We start from the raw sequence: 17,595 nt of genomic DNA on the forward strand, positions 1-17,595 counted from the left end.
CCGGCCACGCCAAGCACCCCACCTGGACCTGCTTTGCCTACGCTGAGCTGGGCAGCGTCTGCAGCATCCAGCCTTCTTTCTTGTCACCCACGCGTGATAAACCAGACAATAGGCTCTTAGCTTCGTTACTGTTTCTTTGCAGTTAATCCTTATTTTAAATGCATGTTTTACTTGACTTGCTTTTTTAAAAAGTCCCTGTGGCCCCGATTGCAGCTGGTGTCGGCAGTGGCCTACCTGCGCTCCAAGAGCATCATTCACCGGGACATCAAGGACGAGAACATCGTGATCGCGGAGGACTTTACCATCAAGCTGATCGACTTCGGCTCTGCTGCCTACCTGGAGAAGGGCAGGCTGTTTCACACGTTCTGTGGGACCATCGAGTACTGTGCGCCCGAGGTGCTCCTGGGAAACCCGTACGTACGTGCTGCGCGGCAGCCCGGCCTCGCGCCTTCCGTCGGGGCCCTGCCACCCGCGGGACTTTAGGTGGGAAACTGTTTCAGTTTGCGCCTCTTGGTGACAGGGCCGCCGACTGATTATGAGCGTTTTGTGGTCCGTGGGCAGGCAGGCAAAGTAAGGCTGGTTACGGGATGCTGGGCGGTGGCTGCAGGATCTGTTGTGGTATTTTCTCAACTTGTGTGTAGGTCCGGAGTTTTAGAAAACACGAAACATCAAGATAAGCACAAGAATGAAGAGGGTTTCTCCTCAGTTGGGTTTACTCCTTGTGACGACAGGAATAGCGGCTCTTCCAGTAACCACTGTTGGGGATCGAGCAATGGGAGGTACCGGTGCAGAGGACCGAGTGGCCTGGGGCCTGGCCAGGCCTCCCGCTCCTGCCCCGGAGCCTGCGGGCCACAGGGGGCTCCAGCCAGTGCTCACTGAGCCCTTCCCCTGTCATCCGGCACACTCAGAGCCACCGGACGGGAGGGGAGATTGAAGGGGGATAGTCTAAGAGGGCCTTGGAGTTTCTCTGAAGATGTAATTTGAGCACCCGGTGCCCCCAAGCGTGCCCTTGGCTGCTGTCTCGTCCTGTGGTGGCCACCGGGTCGTCAGAGTTGTAGCGGGGGGGCTGCACGCCCTGTCCGTGGGATCACGGCATGCGCTCTGCGGTTTGTCTGCCCCCCACCCCACCCCCTGCACCCGGGCTGGGAAGCTCCCACAGGGAAGCGCAGGGTGGTGCTGCACCTCAGTGCCCGCCCGAGGGCGATCCCGCCTTCTCCAGGAGCCCCGGCCCTGCACCGTGCCTGCGCCCTCCTCTCGGGCCTGCAGGCGCCCTCCTGCGTGCTCCCCCATCTCACCTCACCAGGGGTTTGCTGAGCTCTGATTCTAGATCCCGTCCTCAGGGACTCCGCTTCCTTCCTCATTGTTTCCGTATCCTTCTCCGCCAAACCGGCCCGCCACTGGGTTTTATACGTAGACTTTTATTGCTTATGCAGTGTCTGTGGCAGCTTTCACGCTGCTGTGGCAGAGTGTAGTGCCGGTGACAGAGGCTGGGTGGCCCACAAGCCGGAAATGTTTGTGTTTGGCCCTTTACAGAAAACGTTCGCTGCCACCTGTGGTACCCTGTTGGATTTTTGTCTTCAGTCTCCAGTATTCTCGAAATCTTTCTTTGCAAAACAACACAAAACAAAAAGTGTCGAACCTGCTTTCCTCGCTCTGGCTTGTGCAGTCTCTCACCCCGCACTTGCCTGAGGTCTGTCCTCCCGGCACCTGTCAGCGTCCAGGGCCCCCCAGCTCGCTCTCCTGCCCCCTGACGTCCTGGACCCTCTTGCCGCTCACCAGTGTCTCTCAGCCACGTTGTGTGACTGACTCCGTCTCTGTTCTCCGGGCCGGACCGCCCCCGAGGGCCAGACCCCCGTGACCACGCGACTCTGGGGCCAGCTCAGCGGCAGCTCCCCACCTTCTGTGTCACGTGAAGGCGCTGCTTCTCGGGCCAGCTGTGGGGCTTAGGGCAGGGTCACATAAAATGCCTGGCGGAGTGTTGGCATCTCACAGGTGCCGACGAGTGGAAGCCAGGTTAGGTCCTCACGATGATGAAACATGGCGACAAAGCACTATCCCTGTTCCACCCCCTCCCCCCGCCCCCTCCTCTGGGTCGCTGCTGTTACCTTGGCCCTCCTCCTGCTCCCGTGCAGCTTAGAGCCTCTACTCTGCTGTGCCTTCTCTGCACCTCCTCCAGGAAGCCCTCCCATCAGGAGGTGCTCCGCCCTCACATGCCGCACACCCTCCCGTTTGGCAGTGGGCATCTCTCAGCTGCCTGAGCGCGAAGGTTTGCTTTTCTCTCCCTCCCCAGCGCGTGGCTGGAGCCGGAGTTGAGGGCGTAGTTGAGGAGGGCTGCAGGACGCGCCGGGGGCGTCCTGTGGGGCGGGCCTGTGGCTCTGGGCTGAGCCCGGGCGTGCCCCGAATGTGGCCGCCACCTCCTTGCAGGTACAAGGGGCCGGAGCTGGAGATGTGGTCACTGGGGGTCACGCTGTACACGCTGATCTTTGAGGAGAACCCTTTCTGCGAGCTGGAGGAGACCATGGAGGCCGTGATCCACCCGCCATACCTGGTGTCAGAAGGTGAGCCTGCGCTGCAGGTGCCGCGGAGACGGCTCAGTCCCCTGCCTCGGGCACAGCGCCCCTTTGTCCGTGCTGGTGACCTCATTGCTCTTTCTGTGCCTCTAATGCCGACGTGGACAGAAGGGTAATGTGACCATGACTGAACCGTCATGATAAAGTTATGTGCAGGAGAATCCCCCTTGGGTCCCGGGGGGCCCGCTTCTGAGACAGACGCTGGCAGCCTGGGAACCTGGCTGTGCCAGTGACTGTAAGGTCAGCACTTGGGTCAGACATTCATCACTTGGGGGCAATGGTGGGACTTGGCCCCCTAGCAGCTGTTGGGAAGCCTGCGGGTTTCTGTTGCACCTCCGGCTCCTGTCGGGGCCACGGGGGGAAAGGGGTGGTGTGCGTTTGGGGGAAGGACCAGTGGGCTCAGTGGCCTGGAAATGACTTCCTGTGCCTGGAGTCGGCCCCTTTGGCACCCCAAGTGGAGGAGCCCCAGGGAGGGGGCTGGTAAGAGTTTCACGGGCACTGCTGGCCCGTGGGCTCCGGGGTCCCTTCCAGGCTTGGCATCCTGTGACTCTACAGCACTCGTTTATCCTTACAAGTAGCGGGGTGACGAGCATGAACATCTCGTGCACAGAGTCCGTTTGGAACCAGCTTGGAGTCCAGCCTAACTCCGCTTAGGTTGGAAGCCAGTGTCAGCACTGCCACGAAAACACGCCACAGATTGGGGCTTACACAACAGACAGACATCCATTTCTGTCTGGAGGCTGAGAGGCCAAGATCAGGGTGCCCGCGGATTCGGTTCCTGATGAGAGTACCCACACGCCACGCTCGGTCTCTCTTCTTGCGAGGACACTAACCCTACCACAGGGCCGCACACTCAGATGAAAGACGTCATATAACACCCCCCACCCCCGTCACCTCCCGAGGGCTCCACCTCCTAACACTGTCCCAGTGGGGGACAGGGATGGGGGGAGGCGTGGGGACACTGAGTCCCTAACAGCCTGGAGGAGGATCTTTAGAGCTTTGCTGAAGTCCCGGATTCCCACGAACCACGCCGCTTGCAGCACATTCTGTTCCACCCACAACGCCTATTCCACACGCTCACTCACCAGGTTCTCAGGATACCCTCTGGGATGGTGAGGCTCAGAGTAGCCCTGGCTGAGGGGACCCCATGTTCTTACAGGAAATGGGGCCCAAATCCAGACCCAAGGCTGGGGCTCTTCCCAGAGCCTGTGCTTCCTTTGTGGGGGGGGGGGGAACAACACAGGGCTTGCTCTGGCCACGTCCCTCTCCTCTTGTCCCACAAACCCTGTGTCGTTCAAAGCTCTGCACAGCCAGAGCCCCAAGAACGGGTCGAGTTTACGAAGCTCCGCACATTGGTTAGGTGAGCGAGGCGGGACCCTGAGCTCCATGCTTCCATTTCAGAGGGACAAGCGTCTCCTGCAGCCTGTCTGGGGCATAGCTGGGCCCGTGTGCCAGGGACCCCAGGTTCTTGTCAGAAATGGAGGTTCCGGGGCTCAGAGGTGCTCGTGGCAGGCACACCCAGGACCTGTAGTTTTGAGACATATTCTACTTGAGCCTGGCCTGGATCCACCCACACGCGTGGGGTGGGTCTCTCTGTCCCCAGATCTCATGAACCTCCTGTCTGGGCTGCTGCAGCCTATCCCCGAGCAGCGCACCACCTTGGAGAAGCTGGTGACAGACCCCTGGGTGACACAGCCTGTGAACCTTGCTGACTACACCTGGGATGAGGTGTGTCGAGTGAACAAGCCAGGTGAGAGGCATGGTCGGTGTGCCAGGAAGGCAAGGAGGTTCCCTAGGCTGCCTTCCTGGGTCTGAGGAGGACGCTCCCTCTTCCATGCTGTCCTGGACACAAATGTCAGGCCTTGTAGCTGGCTTGTCGCCTGTGGAAAAAGTGGAGCTTGATTCTGTTCCAGAGGCCCCTGAACACCACCGGGGCCTTAGAAGGTGGGTGAGCACCCAGGGGAGCCCCTGACAAGGAGGCGCCCACAGAAGGATTGGGGGCAAAGGGCTGGTGGTGGCCTGAGCCAGCTAAAGGAAAGGGTAAGGCTGTAGATGGTGGGATTGGGATGCTCTGAGGGGACCCAGGAGCCCTGGCTCTTCAGATAAGGCTTCTGGCCGCACAGCTGGGCAGCAGCCAGCGTGTCTGGTCACCAGTGCTCAACGTGGGCGGACCAAGCTGGTGCTGGCGGCCCCAGGCTTAGAATCCGCGCAGCAGCTCGGCAGGGGCCGGGACTCGGGCAGTGCCAGGCCGGTTCTGAAGGCCCCTGATGTCTCTGCGGCTAGGGATTCTCCCAGCGAGAAGCAAGTGTCTTAGAATCTTGTGTTAATGATACAATGTCTTCTTCTTTCTTCAGAAAGTGGAGGTCTGTCGGCGCTGAGTCTGGAGATGGAGAGCAGGTGCGTGAGGGAAGTAGCCCCAGAGCCATGCGGGGCCTTGTGCCCTAGGGGCGGCCCCTGCTGAGCGGACACCAGCTCCCTGCTCCTCTGTATCACTCTGGGGGACTGAATTGTTTTCGGGCCTCTTCCATTCAGAGAAAGTAAACTCTCAAGAACTAGGCCCACTTCACGTTCTAAAAGCTCACATGCAAGTTTAAAAAAATGCTAGAACAAAAGCCAGTGATGCTGTAAGATTTTAGGTTTATAAATAGACTTGGAATTCACTTTTGTCACGACCTCGGGAAAGCGTTCTAGTGCCGGGTTGAGTTTGTACTGTTAAAGGGCTTTCACTTGTGGACTTCGGAAAGGCGTAAAGTTTTTTAGTCTTTCTGCTTTTGTATATACACATGTGTTTTTGTCTCCTCTGACTGGACAAGTGCCCATCGGATGTGTGGAGTTTGTAGAACTGGTTAGCAACTGACCAGACTATTTCATTAACTTATTTTCTTGAACATTTTCCAAATTAAAGCAATTTTGTAGTAAACAGTTATCCTGACTTGGACTGTCTGAATTCTTCCACAACGCCAGTGTGGGAAGCGTTTCCTTTCCTTATTTTTATGTCTGTGCACACCCACTTGCTGCAGCTGGAGAGGGGCTCAGCCTCTGTCAGTTTGGGGGTGCCTCCCCCGGGTGAGCCAGGAGCCCTGCAGCTTGCTCAGTCTAAGGAGGCCGGGTGGGCACTGATGCTCAAGCACTTCTTTCTCCCCTCTCTCCCCCCCCCCCCAGCACTGCAGCCCACCTGGGCCCTGCTGTCCACCCAGACGCCCTGCCAGCACTCCCCCAGACAGCCTGCGTCCAGCCCAGGCCCCACTCGGCCGGGGCGTCCGGCCTGTCTTACTTCCCATCCGGTTCACATGCCAGGGTGTCCCTCACACACTCCGATGGCTCCGACCCATCCCCCTCCGGAGCGGAATCCAGATGCTCACGGAGCTCGTGAAAAGCAGCCTTTCTTTTTTATCTGTGTCGGAGGGGAGGGAGCGGTTGGGAGTAAGGGGGAACTCTTTCATTCTTCCCTTTGCTAAGACGGCGAGAAGAAAACGAAAAACCCCGAGGCCCCCCCACCCTTCTTCCAGCACGTCACCCCTTTCTGCAGGTTGACGGTTCCTCTGCCTTGTCCTCCGGAAGATGCTCAGGGGTCACACAGCTCTGGTGAAGCCCTGGGCTCATGAGGGAGCACTCAACTGTCTTCCAGCATCTAGGGACACCCAGAGAGCAGTGGTTCGTTCTCAGCTGTGGGGATATGGGATATTGCTATCCCCCTTCCTTTACAAAGTGCTGCCTGAGTCCCTGCTGTCACCAGAGACTGACAGGGGGCGGGGGACACGCCCTCCTCCATCAGGGACCACAAAGGCCTGGTTTTTAGGTGTGTATTTTTTTTAAAGTGTGTAACAAAAAGTGATGTTTACTCTTCTGAGTTTGAATGAGTTTCTTGATAACTCTTTTCCAGAGTGAAAAAAAACCCCCACGTTTTTGCTTGTAGTAGACATTATACTTACAACACGTAAGAGGTTACAGAATGTTCTTTTCAGACCCGGGTGCAATGGACTAAGAGGGTAAAGTCCTAGCTCTCCCAGGACTGTTACTTCTGAGGAAAAATAAAACTCATCCTTCTGGATGGCAGTAGGAGGTCTGACGTTTTGAGAGCGTTCTTTGCAGAGAGAGGCTGAGGCTGAGGCTGAGACTGAGGCTGGCAGATCTTTCTCTCTGTGTTCCCGGTGCGATTCCAGAGAGCAGCATTTTCAGAGGACTGAAGATGCTGTTGGCTTCCTAGAGCGAGGCCTGCATCTCGGCCAGGACTTTCTCTCTCCAGCCGGATTACCTGTTGGGGCTCTTGACTGATTCCCTCTAGGGAGTGGCGGCAGCACACGGGGATTTTCTTAGGTTTTGGGTGTAAAAGCATTACTTTATCCTGAGAGGCCGACACTTGGATAGTTTTGCAAGAAAACTGGAGTAAAAAAAAAAAAAAGAAAAGAAAAACAACCAATGCCTTGGTTCTACACAGATTACAACCTTCTCTTTGACAACGTCCTTCGTCACATGACCTGTGGCGGCGCCCAGCCCAGTGCCGGGCACGGAGCAGGTGCACCAAGCCCTTCTCAGTCCAGAAGCCAGTGCTAGATAAAAAAAGAGGAAGCTCGTACAAGCGAAGGTTCGGGGCTCGGGAGGGCGGAGGATGCCCTGAAAGACACCGGGGCTCCGTGTCCGCACGACCGGGCGTCCCCGCTGGAGGAGGGCAGGCCGGGGGACTGGGAACCTTCGCGGCGGAACGCGCCTCTCGCGCGCCCGCGCTTGCCAGGGGGAGGGCGGAAGGGAGGGCTCGCGAGGGCGGAAGCGCGGACCCGTGAGGGCCGGTTTCCGGCGCCAGGGTCGCTGCCGCCTCCGCGCTATGGCGGCGCTCGGCAGGCAGGTGAGGTGGCGCCCGGTGCCGGGGATCCGCGCGGTGGCAGACGAGCCGCCGCCGGGTGGAGCCTTACTCGGGGGCCGGTGCCCCGCGTGGGCCGCGGCGCGCTGTCGCGCGGGGTGGGATCCGGGGCCGAACCCGGCGGAGGGGAGGGCGGGCGGCCGGGCGGCGACCCCAGTGGACGCCTGCGAGCGCTGCGGGTCGGGGTGGGGAGGGTGCTGAGTGCGCGGGCGGCGACTGCGGGATCTGCCTCGCGTGGGCGCGCGCCGCCGAGCCGTTCGAGGCGGGCGGGAGTTGTGTGTGTGCACCTTGGCCGTCAGGCTGATTCTGTGGAACAGGATTGTTTCTGCGGAGTGGACTTAGGTCGATGAATCTGCACACTAGCGTGAGGTCCACATCTTTGAGGTGTGGACGCCAACTCAGACCCCCAGGGGTGGCACGGAAGTTGTTTTCAACTATTGTATTTAGGACACAGCAGCTGCAGAAGGGTTTCTGGGAGATTCCCTTATCTCACTGGTAAGACAGGCTTCATGTTTTTCTCTCCTGGGTAGTTTTAGGGCCAGGAAGAAAAAGAGAGACCACTTGCATCTGCGTAAACGAACATTGTTACAAACTTGCTTATCCCCCATTTGTTCTTCCCACAGACGCTGCCTCCTCCTTAAGTTAGGCCCTAATTTTACCGTATAGAGAGCTACCCCTTCTGTGAGCGGCTCCATGCCTATGAATAAACTTTGGTTTTTAGCTTCCCGTTCGTCTGTTTTCAGTTAAATTTGCACCCCCCCCCCCCCCAAGCACTGAACCTTAGGGGTAGAGCCAAAGTACCCCACGCACAGACACCCTTTCTAGTTCTGTTCCTCCCTGCCCCCTCAGTTACAGTGACAAAAGCCGACAAAAGCCGGCGGACACTTGCTTGGCTCTCTGACCTCTGTGCCCTTGCAGTACTCTGCTCTCTGTATGTGAACTTCCTTCTCTGCAGGCTTTTTTAGGTTCGGATACGATTCTGCAGATTGCTTACAAAGGCTGCTGTGCTTATGTGGGACCAAGGCACTAGGTAACCTGGCTCGGGAGCCCCGTGATGTCTGTTACATTGGGGTAGTGAGGAATTTATTCCCTATTGGTACTCTGTCTCGTAGGTCTTTGACTGGCACCGCCTGATCCCCCTCACCTGGGCGCATGTTGCTAGGCAGACTCCTCTCGGAGAACAGAAAAGGACGTCTGTATCTTTGTTGTGTCCACTGACCACAGCCTCCAATGGAGGGGGCCTCCAGAAGGTATCCTGCGTGGAACCCAAAAAGTATGTGCGGGAACCAGAGTGCAGGACACATCTCACCCCGGACCCCCTTGAGAAGCAGAGGACTCCTGTGGCTGGAGGGTTCTTAGAGCGAGAGAACGTCATCAGTGCCCTCCTGGACATGGGTTTCAGTGACATCCACGTTAATGAATTGCTCAGTATGTGGCCAAGTGTGCCCCCCCAACAGTTGCTGGACATCATTTCAGAATTAATACTCTTGGGTTTGAACCCAGAGCCTCTGTATGTGGCCTTAAAGAAAAGCCCTGAGCTGCTGAAGCTGCCTATAATGCAGATGAGGAAACGCTCCAGTTACCTGCGGAAGCTTGGGCTTGGAGAAGGTACAGGAAGTGTTGATTTCGTGGACGACGCCGAGGACTCGGGCTTGGGGGACGAGTAGCCCAGGTGGGATGGACTAGGGGGGCTTCTGGGGAACGTCCTTGAGAATAACACGTGATTTGGTTCGGAGGTGAGAAAGAGGAGTGACCTCTGGATGGCACTGCCGGAGGGAAGGGGGGACAGGCCAGGACTCTTGTCTGCTGTGCTCACTGTGGGGCCCCTGGCATCTAGAGCACGTACTACATGCTCATGCCCAGCAGATAGATGTCAGTGTGTGATACTGATACATGTGTGTATACGGCATTTTTGATGCTTAACGTGAAGCCGTCTTAGTGCTTTGTGTCTGTATGACGTAGAGCCAAAGGCTTACAGAGTCCCTGGTAAAGACGTGCATTCCAACAAGGTGTCTTGATTTGCTGTGGAAGACGAGATCTTCCCAAACTCCTAGGAAACTGAGGAGTGTCTGTTCCCTCCACCATGTCCCCCACCCCCTCCCCTGTCCCCAACAGGATTCACACCTCAAGGATTCTAGAATTCCTTTCTCTCTTTTTTTTTTTTTTTGTTTATTTATTTTAGAGAGAGTGAGAAAGAGAGCGCAAGCAGGGGAGGTGCAGAGAAAGAGGAAGACACAGAATCTGAAGCAGGCTCCAGGCTCCCAGCTGTCAGCACAGAGCCTGACACAGGGCTCGAAGTCACAGACCTCAAGACCATGACCTGAACTGAGGTTGGACACTTAACTGACTGAGCCACCCAGGTGCCCCAAGGATTCTAGAATTTCCTTGGATCTCTTTATGGGCCTTTAGGAGAAGGGGGTTAGGGGTCCATGAGTGTCTCCAAGGATCTTTACCTACTTTGACCAGCGGAAGGCCACTATTCTTTTTTTTCATTTTTGACTGTTACTGGTAATATATTGTTGAGGGCGACAGAAGGTTTAGGGATCTACTATTTCAGAGGATCTCTATGGACCTCCTCTAGAAGATAAGGAAGAAGGTAGTCTTCTCTGTTTCTCTTACTGGATTACCTGTTGTGGTATAATCTAAAAGGCTAAACTTAACACTTTGTATGTTATGATTATAAATTACAAAGCTCAGAGGTGCCTGGATGGTTCAGTCGGTTAAGTGTCCACCTTTAGCTCAGGTCATGACCTCGTGGTTTGTGAGTTCGAACCCCACGTCAGGCTCTGTGCTGACAGCTTGGAGCCTGCTTGAGATTCTCTCTCTCTCTCTCTCTCTCTCTCTCTCTCTCTGTCCCTCTCTGCCCCTCTCTGCCCCTCCCTCCTTTTTCTCTTTCTCTCTCTCAAAATAAATAAACTTTAAATATAAAAAAAAAGATTTTCTTCCTCTCTATCTGCCCCTCCCCACTCCTCCCCCATCAAAGAAAAGAAAAAAAAGACCATATGCCCCAGTTTGCGTAGGGTAATCTCAGTTACCAGTTACCCTAATACATTTGTTAATAGGGCCTCTTTCACTCAGAATTGCCCTAATTTGGATATAATATATGGTCATTTCACTAACTAGGACATCAGTGTTCATGGCTACACATCATGAGTATTCTTACTATTACATTAATTATTATCATGGAAGTCCTTTTCATTGAGTTTAGGCTCCCAGATCTTAGGAACGTTGCTTGTCAGTGCTTCTATTTTATTATGGAAGGAAACATCAATCCAAAGCCCCAGTGTGGGGGATACTACTGTCTCATATTACTGTCTGATCTTTCCGTAAATCCCCTTTTGGAGAGAGATTGTGCATGAGCAGGGGAGGGGCAGAGGGAGAGAACCTGAAGCAGGCTCCACGCTCAGCACAGAGCCCGACGTGGGGCTGTATCTCATAGGCTCATGACCTGAGCCAAAATCAAGAGTCAGACACTCAGCCAGATGAGCCACCCAGGCGCACTAACCCCCCACTCCCCCACCGTGAAGTTCTTTAGAGGAAGGGGGCAAGAGGAGGAAGCCGAGAATGTGAGGTTAGCGGCTTTCAGCCGGGAGGCCAGCAAGAGGCCCCCTCTTTCTATCAGGGAGGGAAGGTTGGTGAGTCTCAGAAGTGAGAGAGAGTCGGTGAGGAGATGTGTCGTTCTGGTGCTCCTGGGCAGGCAGCGGACGCTGTCACTCGTGGAGGAGAGCACCCTGGTCCGTGTTTTAAATGCTGGCTTGGGTGTAGCGAGCCCTTGGTTTTCTGGACTATCCTGAAATTATGCACTTGCCCTTTTTTATGTTCTGCAGGGAAACTCAAGACGGTGCTTCTCTGCTGCCCTGAAATCTTCACCATGCACCAGAGGGACATCGACAGCATTGTCGGAGTTCTCAAGGAGAAATGTCTTTTCACGGTACAGCAGGTGACCAAGATTTTGCACAGGTGCCCGTATGTTCTTCAGGAGGACCCCGGTGAACTGGAGTACAAGTTCCAGGTGAGGGTGCCTGGTCGGGGGTTCGGGAAGGGACAGCCAGTGCTTCAGCTATAGGGAGGGGCCGCTCCACCGAGGGAGGCCTCAGGCGCCCTGAGGATGAGTGGATGAGGTGAGGGGCTTAGATCCTCTTTGCAGGAGCCAGAGAGAATCGGCCTCTGGTCTTTCACCCCTTTACATAGGACCTGTTCTGCAGTTTTTCTGCCATTGATAGGGGGTCACCCAGGCTCACTCCTGGGGGCCAGACGGGGCCTCTGCTTGAAATAGCTAATTTCAAAAGAGCTGAAAATCTTCCTTTCTTTAGAACCTATTCTGCATGTTGATTTTAGAAGTGTAATTGTGACAGTTGTCCCAACTTTTGGGTACCAATTGTGACAACTTAGGTCAAATTGTTAGATGTTTTCTGAATTTTTTGCCTGTTCTTTCCATACTCACGGTTTTTTCCCTGAGAAAAACAGAACTGAATTTCTCTCCCTTGCCCCTTTATTTTCTGCTAAATTTTTCTCAATATGAATTTGAAAATGTTTTGAAAACTCAGCCGTCACACAATTGCCGGGCGTCAGGGAGCGTCCTGCCACTGTTAGTTGGGTGGCTCTTTGTGAGTGCGTTTGGACAGCTTGAGGCGATTATGGACCGTAGAAGGGCCGGGTGTAGGTCCCTGTGCCTGGGCCTCCTAACTGTGTCTGTGTCTCCAGTATGCCTATTTCAGGATGGGGGTCAAGCACGCGGACGTGGTGAGGACTGACTTGCTGCAGTATTCCATCACCAAGATCAAGCAGAGACATGTGTTCCTCGAGCGCCTAGGACGGTACCAAACCCCTGATAAGAAGGGCCAGACCCAGGTCCCCAATCCTTTACTCAAGGACATCCTCAGAGTGTCAGAAGCTGAGTTTCTGGCCAGGACAGCCTGTTCTTCTGCCGAGGAGTTTGAAGTTTTTAAGAAGCTCTTGGCTCGGGAGGAGGAAGAGAAGTCCGAGAGCCCCGTGCCTGACAATAAAAGCTTAAGTCTGGACGAGGAAGAGGAGGAGGAGAAAGAGGAAGAGGAGGAGGAGTGATGGAAGGACAGGAGTGAAGAGCGCATAGATATCCAAGAATGTTTTAATTTTCTCAGAGCTCTTGAGAGCTTCACTTGGATCTTCTCAGGTTATTTTTCCTTCTAAAACTGGTCTTCTAGCGAAAACATTGTTATAAATCACCTGAGAAGCGGGTCAGACTAAGAAGGAGCTGCATTACTTTGATCTGTCGTCGGATCTCTGTGGGGAGGGCCCTGTTCCATCCTGAATGAGAGTTACTCTGAGCTGTTAAACTCAGGGGGACTGAGTATCTCAACATCCGGTTTTGTTTTTTTCTCTGTTACATACGTGGGTGATGATTCCATGATTGTGGGGAATGGGGTTCCTCCCTCTGGTTCGAGTCATTATATACTTCCTTCTAGTGATAAAGATACAATTATGAGCAGGCAGGGAGGCTTTTGTACACCACAGCACTTTATTCTATGAAAACAAGTAGCCGGTTTCCCACAGAAACACTCGTGTTTTCCATCCACACATATTGCTTCCTAACTGCATTCAGCATCCGGCAGCGTAAAGGGAGTTGTTAGTGATGTGTGTTTTCATCTCGCACAGCTTCTCGATGCCAGTGGAGGGTTGGGGGGCTGCTCTCTATGTCTGTGAGGCCTAGGCCCTGGCTCTGACCTCTCAGGAAAGTTGGCTTCCCTGCGAGCGAGCTCACGGCCGGTGGGCCACATCCAGGCCTGAAGGCTCTGGCGGCCACAGGAATGTGGCGTGGGGTGCGCCAGAACAGGAAGGGGCTGGGGCGGTCTGATCTGTCCTCTCCCTATCGCCCGTTTCACACAGGTGGCTCCTGAGACCAGAGGAGAAGAGGAGTCACACGGGGTCTTTGGCGGGGCGGGACCTGTTCTCCTTCAGGAGGCCCCACGACAGCATGGCGCTGGGAGTCCCCTCGGGGAACCCGGTGGGCCTCAGGGGTGATTTAAAGAGCGGAATGTGATAGAAGTCATCTCTGAGGTAGAGGCCCGGCCCTGATGGTCTGGGCTCCGCGAGGGAGGGCTGGTGCACCTCAGAACGTCCTGGTGTCCCTCCCTTCGGGGGAGCCGGCACGGGGTTGGTGACGCAGATGTTTTTGGTGATGCAGCCAAAATCCAGGTCTTGGCAGCATTTTAACAACCATGTGAAAGTTCTGGTGCTCGGCCTTATTTTTCCAGCAGAGACTGTGCAGGGATCCTGTGGGGCAGCGCTTCCCGCCTGTGGCGATCTCGACCCCAGGGAACGTCTGGCAACGTCTGAGAACATCTGAAAAAGGCCTCGGTTGTTAGGACCGAGGGAGGGTGCCGTTGGGATCTAGTGGAGGCGAGCGCCGCCGTTCAACATCCTGCCACGCCCGTGACGGCCTCACTGCAGAACCATCCAGCTGGGGTGTCAGCGGGGCCGTGGCCAAGGAGCTGCTCTAAAGCCTGGTCCGGTGGATTGTAAGCAGGCTTATGTTTGTTACGTTTCTTGTATTTAAGAGAAAAGTCAGTAGCTGTGTGTTTGCGTTCCGTTCCTCCATGCACTGGAATGTTCCTGTAGTCTGAGCTCTGTTTGCTGTGGGGACTCAGCACCAAGGTACTTCTGTTTCCTCCGGGCTCACGTGTGAGCGTGACCACACAGAGCCATGTTCGGCGGAAGGAAAGTAGCTCAGTGAGTCCCTGTGTGGTGTCGGAGGCCAGTGTCATGGCAGTAGCTGGCTGGCAGGAGAGTCCCTGCCAAGGCAGGTGCTGGAGGTGGCTGGCCCTGGGTTTGCCGGAGGGAGAGCAGCAGGATGGGTGAGGGATTGCTTCTGTGGCAGCCCACATGCGGCGGGGGAAGGAAGGTTTTGTCTTCCCTGGGTTCTCGGCCGTGGGCAAGGTTATGTGAAAACGAGAGCATTTCACTCCGCTGGCGTTTTCACGTTTCTGTTTTGTGGCGTCCGAGTGACCAGTACTCTCCCTCAGATGGGCTCTTGTGTCCAGTCGGGGGACTAAGTAGAATTACAAATTTCTATGACTGGAATGGCTAACCTGGCAATTCATGATTGCTCCTTGCATTTTGATGCAGAAATAAATTTCTACGCACCTGATAGTTTTCTGATTTGCATTATTACTAATTTCTTCAGGTGGAGTTTGAGTGTATGTTCGAGGAAGACGCTACAGTTTTGTGAAAGAACTGTGTGAAAAAAGCAGTGTCTCATTTAGAATGTTTCCAGGATGAATTGTGATTCCTTTAGCATCAGGAGATGTTTTTACTAGATTTACTAGATTTGTAAAACATCACGATGAGTTAATCCTACGACGGCACCAAGCTCAGGATTCAGTAGATTGTTTCTTGTAGAAACAAACGTTTCTGAGTTAAAAACTGAAACACGCTAGTGTTCGCCTCACGGCTGAGGGGCTTGAGGTCATTAGCATCGCAGTAGAAAGTTTCATCTACTTTTCCAGTGATATCACTTGATCTCGCCACTTGCTGGTGATGCTGTAGCTTTCCGTAGGCACACAGCGACAGGTCCCAGGGACACAGCAGAAGTCAGCAGTACGCGTGTCTGTACGTGGTCTCCTCTCACTCCCCCAGTGCCGGAGCCCGCAGTGAGCTCCCCCGTCTTCTCCAGGCGGGCCTGGGTCACTGGGGACGCTCTTGAAAGGACCGTCTTTCCTTTCTGAAAAGGACAAATCGCATAATACACAGACATATGCACACAAAATTTTAATGAAAACAAAAAGCCTAAAATATACTCTAACTCTTCAAAAAAGTGTTTTTAGAAAAGACGACAGGAAGGAGCCCTCTCTGTGCTGGAATGCTGACTTGGGGCAGTGTCCGTGGGAGGCGCCCAGGGGCTCCAGTTCAGGTTGGGTCGGCTCCTAAAATGTATGCGACTCGAGGTGGGTTGGCTTGCTTGGTTTGGGCCTCCGCAGGGAGAAGACTGCTGGTAGAAGACTCTGGAAGGCATATGTGGCGAGGCTGCGCGGCCCCCTGCTTGCAGAGGCGGAAGTGTGTGAACAGCCGCGAGCCGACCGCCTACAGCAGTGTCGCTCAAGGCACGGGCTGAGCATCTCCGGCACGGTCGGGTCTCCGTGGCACCCGGCCCCGAGAGGAGGAAGGAGCCCCTGCTGTGCGCCGTGGGTACCCCCTCGGCTTCCCGAGTTGGGGGGCTCGCACGGGGCTTCTGTGCAGTTCCGGGGTCTTTGCTGCCGAGGTGCGTCATCGGGGCATGGCTTTCTCTGCGCGAGGCTGAGGCCTGGGTGACCCGATCGAGCGGGGCTTAGCCAAGTGGGTAGATGAGGTCTTACTGGATCACAGCCACACCCGTCCGGTCACACGTCTGTGGCAGCGCTGCTGTGAACGCGGAGCTGAGTCGTTGCCGCGGAGACCGTCTGGTCCACGGAGCCAAAAATAGTCACTGTTTGGGAAAGGGTTGGAGGCTGGAAGTGTGTAAACCCCATCTTCGTATTTATTGTACTTTCTCTTTCCAATCTGCTGGACCGGGTGCCGGGTCGCGCCTGCAGCAGACGAGCGGGGGCGATGGTGGAGGAGGGTCCGGCGGGCGCCCAGTCCTCGGCTTCCCTCGCCGTGGCGCCTCATCGCGGCCCCTTCCCGGCGCCGCCGGCTCTGCCTGGGGGGCTTGAGAGCGGCTCGTCCTCAGCGTGACTGTGAGGTCTCCGGGGGAGAACTGCCCCCCCCCCCCCCCCCCCGACCTCGGAGTCCCAGAGCCGGTGTCTGGATGTCGCAGGAGCGTTCCTGGCTGGCTGCCTCGCTTATCCAGGCCGATGCCTGGGCTGTCCCCGTAGGAAACGGCAGTAGGAAACGGCAGCCGGGCTTACAGCACGGGCTGCCAGAAGCGTCGCGGAGCCTGGAGGTGACTCAGCCCAGAGGGCGTCCCTGGCGTGGCCTTGGCCGTCTGTCTCGTAGAGGCGGGGGAGGGAAGCTGCAGAGGGGACGGGCGCTAGCCAGGACCTGATGTCTCAGGCGCCCGTCTCAGTCCACTTTTAGCCCCGTCTTTCTGGGCTCTGGAAGCTCGCGAGGTTGAAGGAGTGTAACAAGGACGTCCTGAACCCTTTGAAGGAGAAAGAGAACGGGGCGTGAGGAGAGTGATACCCATACCTCTTTAAAACGCAGCTTCCTGTTCCCTTGGCGGTGCTCGGTCCCCGCCCCCAGGTGGCCCCGTGTTCCTGTCGCATCAGAGCCTCGCTGAGCTCTCCAACACGCAGCAGGGGGAGGGCAGGTGTGCCGAGGAGCTCTGGCTGCGCCACCCCGCGGTAGGGGCGTTCGGGCGGCTCCCTTCCGTTAGGCGATGCCCTTGGACCTTGGCTCTGAAGACACAGGCTGTCCCTTGTTGCTCTGGATTGAAATGAACTGCTCTCGGTGGTGTTTTCTCCATTGTTTGAAGAATGGGTGTCCTGGAAGCTAGTATTTGATGATCTGGGAGTTAATTGAGGGTTTCTGATTTGTTCTTATACTAATGGACTTGTTGAGTTTTAGAGAAAGGTATTATTCTTTCAGGTGACTTATTGTGATACAAAGGTTTCAGACCCAAGCTATACTTGCGGGTTCTTGTCCTGGTAGCAAATTGCTCGCGAGCCGTGGGGCGTGTGTTGCATTGTGTGTCTGTGGGGTATGAAATGGGAGGGGAATGATGCCTTTGAGTAGACGAGCTGAACGCAGAGGCTTTTTGAGCAGTCGGCCCGGGGACGGCTGCCAAGGCCGCGCTGTGCGGACCCCGGCCTCGGCTTCCCCCCCTTGGCTGGGGTGAACACGCTTCCTGTGGTGGCGCCTCCCCTGCGAGGCTCTTTTGCTTCTGCTTGTCTGGAAAGGCTCTGAGAAACATTCCTCCTTCATCTCCTCGGTCCGTAAGACGGTATAGCCTGTGCTGAAGCTGCCTGTTCCCTGAGGTGCCTCACTTTCCTCTCAACACCAGGAGGATGGACTCAGGAGGCTCATTTATGGAGCAGGAGGAGTGAGCTGCCCTGGGTGGGGGTGGGGGTGGGGGGCGGTGTGCCACCTTATTCCCGGTGACGCTCAGCGTGGGACTGATTCTGGGCTGTAGACGGGTCTTCGTGGTTCAACCCAATATGTCCCTGACTGTTAGGAAGACTTGGACAGAGTTTATGGGTGGCGAGTAAGCCGGGT

General features: G+C 55.6%; 3 protein-coding genes across 8 annotated transcripts in view; 2 read left to right on the forward strand and 1 right to left on the reverse strand.

Moving 5' to 3' along the window:
- PASK (PAS domain containing serine/threonine kinase) overlaps positions 1–5,496 on the forward strand; it is a 44,627-nt gene extending 39,131 nt beyond the window's left edge. For both annotated transcript variants that reach the window (XM_019445305.2, XM_019445306.2), the window contains 4 exons: positions 214–413; positions 2,425–2,558; positions 4,174–4,320; positions 4,925–5,496. In XM_019445305.2, coding sequence (XP_019300850.2) covers positions 214–413; positions 2,425–2,558; positions 4,174–4,320; positions 4,925–5,031 — 588 coding nt within the window. In that variant the 3' untranslated portion in view covers positions 5,032–5,496. The remainder of the gene's footprint in view (positions 1–213; positions 414–2,424; positions 2,559–4,173; positions 4,321–4,924) is intronic.
- A 1,798-nt stretch (positions 5,497–7,294) lies between these two features.
- On the forward strand, positions 7,295–14,554 carry MTERF4 (mitochondrial transcription termination factor 4). Its single transcript, XM_019445315.2, has 4 exons — positions 7,295–7,413; positions 8,541–9,036; positions 11,256–11,440; positions 12,133–14,554. The coding sequence occupies exons 1-4, from the start codon at positions 7,393–7,395 to the stop codon at positions 12,490–12,492; spliced, it is 1,062 nt and encodes a 353-aa protein (XP_019300860.2). The 5' UTR covers positions 7,295–7,392; the 3' UTR covers positions 12,493–14,554.
- SNED1 (sushi, nidogen and EGF like domains 1) overlaps positions 10,765–17,595 on the reverse strand; it is a 91,774-nt gene continuing 84,943 nt past the window's right edge. For 4 of the 5 annotated variants that reach the window (XR_008422267.1, XR_008422266.1, XR_008422262.1 and 1 more), the window contains one exon: positions 10,765–16,522. The gene's annotated coding sequence lies outside the window, so the exon portion shown is untranslated. The remainder of the gene's footprint in view (positions 16,523–17,595) is intronic. The other variant, XM_019445312.2, reaches the window with a different exon arrangement.

Source organism: Panthera pardus, unplaced genomic scaffold (assembly GCF_024362965.1).
Source record: "Panthera pardus isolate Hobbes unplaced genomic scaffold, ASM2436296v1 HiC_scaffold_10, whole genome shotgun sequence".
NCBI classification, from domain to species: Eukaryota; Metazoa; Chordata; class Mammalia; order Carnivora; family Felidae; genus Panthera; species Panthera pardus.